The following is a 3,298-nucleotide window of genomic DNA, read 5'->3' as shown; positions in this document are numbered from 1 at the left end:
GCCATCGAGAGCGCGCCCGACAAGCGGCTCACGCTCTCGCAGATCTACGACTGGATGGTCCGCTGCGTGCCCTACTTCAAGGACAAGGGCGACAGCAACAGCTCGGCCGGCTGGAAGGTGAGCGCGGCCGCGGCGGCGAGGGGAGGCGAGGCTCCCCCSGGCCCCGGCGCGGCGGAGAGGGAAGGCAGAGAGGGGAAAGAGAGAAATTCTTGCTTTATTTTTTTCTCCTTAAGTTACAGACCCCTTTGGTGTCACTTGCGATAGGAAGGAGCAGAGTTGCTTTCGTGCTCTCCTAGTCACAAAGCCCGAGTTCAGACCGACTCTTACTTTCCTCAAGGGAACAGTCAAACCCCAAAGCAGACAGCTCCCCTGCGTGCACCCCACAGAAGCCGTGATCCCCGACCTGCTCCCCAGAGCAGCAGAGAGGATGCGGGTGCCGCCGTGGGGATGCTTGGCTTGGGCGCCTGTCGGTGCTGGSACGTGGGGATGCCCGGCTCGCGTTACCTGCCGCTCCGGCCACGGCCGAGTTCCATCCTCCGGAGTGTTTTCCTCCCGGTGTCGCGACAGGCTGCCGCTGAGAGCGTGCCCCTCTTTAAATGGTAGGGAAAAGGAAAAAGCCCAGAGCCCTGGCTGGGTTTGCTGCACCGTGGCCCGGACACATGGGTGCTCAGCCGGGCTTGGCTCAGCAAAGCCGGGGCCTAGCAGCAGCTCGTGAGAGGTGGATCCGAGGGGATTTGCAGCCCTGCGCCGGCTGCCCGTGTGCGGTTGTTGGTCCCCGCGTGCGGCTCCGCGGCAGGCGGGCACTGCTGGGGTGCAGGGACCCAGCCTGGCACGGGGTGGCCGCCGCCGAGCACCCGCTGAGTAGCCCCCTGGGCTGGCTTTGCAGGTGGGCAGCTGCAGGTGGGTTTGCAGGGGAGTTTTGTTGCATTCCAGAGAAATTAGATTTGCTTATGCGTCTCGCTGTCTTGGGTTTGGGAGGTAAACTTATGCAGAGCGACTCGGAAATATTGCAGGGATGAAAGATTCCTGCGTGTACCCTTGCTAGCAACTCTGCCCCGTGTTTCRGTTTCTGAGCAGGGCTTGCTGTTAGGAATCGAAGCGCAGATGTGTGGGTTTCCCCTTGCACTACAGAGGAGAAGCTTCCCCGCTGCTCGCCGCAGGTTTGGGAAGACGCAGTCCCAAAGTTTGTCGGTGGCAGCAGCTCGTCCTGCGTCTCGGGAGGCTGTAGCGAGCGGCCGGAGGAAGGTGCCTGCAGCAAAGGCGCCCGCGCGGCTCCGACACCCTTYGGTGGCAAACCTGCCCTTGGCTTCGGCAGAGCCAGGGTAGGGGCCGTGGCACAAAGTGCCCCCATTGATTCGTATGCTTAATACAGCCACAATTTTTCTGGCAATTTGTACTGTTAATTTGATATCGATTCCTTTCCCGAGCAGCATTAGCTGCCCCTCGGAGCTAATTAAAATGTTAAAAACCCAGGTCCCTCGGGATTCCTTGGCTATAATTTAGTTTGGGAGTCCCTCGGCAGCCTTGGYGATGACCTTTCCCGGGCTGCGCAGGCTGGAAGCGGCGGATCCGTCCCGCTCCCCAGGACTGCGAGCCGCTTTGGAAGCGGCGGCGCCTGCCGGAGCGCGACCGGGACGCCCGCTTGGGCTGGGGCAAAGCCTAGCTCAGCAGCTGATGGTCTGCTAGGCCTCCAAAAGCGAAGCACTTAATTCCTCACAGGGCTGGAGTTGCTTTTGATGCCCATGTGTGGGCATTAAAACAGGTTTAACATTTTGGGAAATCGTGGCTGGAGGAGAAGTTAGGTTTTGCGGAGACGACCCTCTTAAGCAGAGCTTGCATCTTAGTCTGCCAATGGTAAAGCCCATTAGATGTTATTATCGCCCTCGTTTCCCTCACAGGTAATGAACACGAGCCTCCAGGAGCTAATGCCAGCTTTTCTCCTGAGACTTTTCCAGCTTGCTAGTAAGCTGGGATTTTAAACGAGCGGAGGATACTCCTGTATCGGCAGGCTTTTATCGTAGCTGAGAATATCCTTACGCAACTAAGTTCTTCTCCGAAGGCAGCACGATTAGGTGTTCTGCACAGAGAGGGAAAACTGACYTTTTAAACAAAAGGAAAGAGATAACTTGGTATGGGGTGCGTTATTATTTATGCAATATTAATACTGTTTGCAGGGAAATGTGCTGAAGACTGTAATCCATAAACATCACCGGGCTTCTCCTCCTCCAAATAATTATTCCAAGAGCAATAAATWGAAGTTACATCCATCACTCAGCTACACTTTTTTTCCCTCCTTTTTCTTTTCTTTTTGCTCCTTCTTCTCTGCCTAGGGCACAGAAGGCAGAGGTGATGTTTCAGACGTGCTTAGCCGGGCGCCCGCTGTGTTTCCGCCGGGTCGGATAAGGTTTGTCCAGCACGGGAGCCTCTGCTCGCCCTGTGGCACGGGCTCTCACACACCATTCCTTGATGATGGGGCTTCCAAGCCCTGCGCTCTGCCCTCCGGAGCGCCGCGGGAGCAAAACGTGGCGCTTTTTATTTTGCATTCGTATTTTTAGGAGGCGGCAGCTAACGTCACTCGATAGTCCTGAAATAGCAAACTGCAACACCGCCGTGTCCGCGTATTTCACGGAGGTGCCCGAGCTCATTGCAGCCTGCTGAAGTGCTTTCATATCTCTTCCTATAATGTTGTTTGGTTGTCTCTTGCAGCACGGCCCTGTGAAACACAGGCTTTTCTGCATGAAGAGTACACTAGGGGGACTATTTTCCTCTTTGTTGAGCAGTATCGTRAGATGAGGAGCCTGGTCCTTTAAACACAGTAATGCCCAAATTTAAATGCAGCTTATTTGCTTTGCTTTGTTTCGATTTTGTGTAAGAAACGTGTTTGTTTTCCACCTGTTGCATTCATCTTCCTCGTGACAGATATTTGCTGCTGGGATATTTGATTTGGAGGGGAGTTTTTTGGAAACTTTGTACATGAACCCGTCACCGTTCGTTACCTTTTTGTTTATTGACCAGTATGTACCCTAGTGTTGCAGTTTATTCAGTGTAGTGAATGCATGAATCTTTTCTCTGATTATTGGGACCTGAGAAGACCGAAGACATTTAGCAGCTATCCAGGCAGATGTCTAAACCTGCTCGCCAGATGCTGATAGGCAAGATGTGCGGGACTTTATTGCCTGTCCTTTTGCAGAAGAAGCGGGAAGGAAGCAGCACCACTCTCAGTTCTTCTTATTTCCCTCTCCTAGGAATGACATGCAGCGTTTCCATCAGGTGCAGCAGCATAAACCAGGGATTTGCC

At 54.2% G+C, this 3,298-nt stretch overlaps 1 protein-coding gene across 1 annotated transcript in view; it reads left to right on the top strand.

Moving 5' to 3' along the window:
- The first annotated feature begins 6 nt into the window (after positions 1-6).
- The window catches only part of LOC112945115 (forkhead box protein O3), a 67,613-nt gene continuing 64,321 nt past the window's right edge, over positions 7-3,298 (top strand). The window contains exon 1 of the mRNA XM_026036631.1: positions 7-117. Coding sequence (XP_025892416.1) covers positions 55-117 — 63 coding nt within the window. The 5' untranslated portion in view covers positions 7-54. The remainder of the gene's footprint in view (positions 118-3,298) is intronic.

The sequence above is a fragment of the Nothoprocta perdicaria genome, unplaced genomic scaffold (genome assembly GCF_003342845.1).
Source record: "Nothoprocta perdicaria isolate Ctin4 unplaced genomic scaffold, notPer1 scaffold_182, whole genome shotgun sequence".
Taxonomy (NCBI): domain Eukaryota; kingdom Metazoa; phylum Chordata; class Aves; order Tinamiformes; family Tinamidae; genus Nothoprocta; species Nothoprocta perdicaria.
The sequence above is the reverse complement of the archived record's forward strand: the minus strand, read 5'-3'. Positions and strand labels throughout refer to the sequence as shown.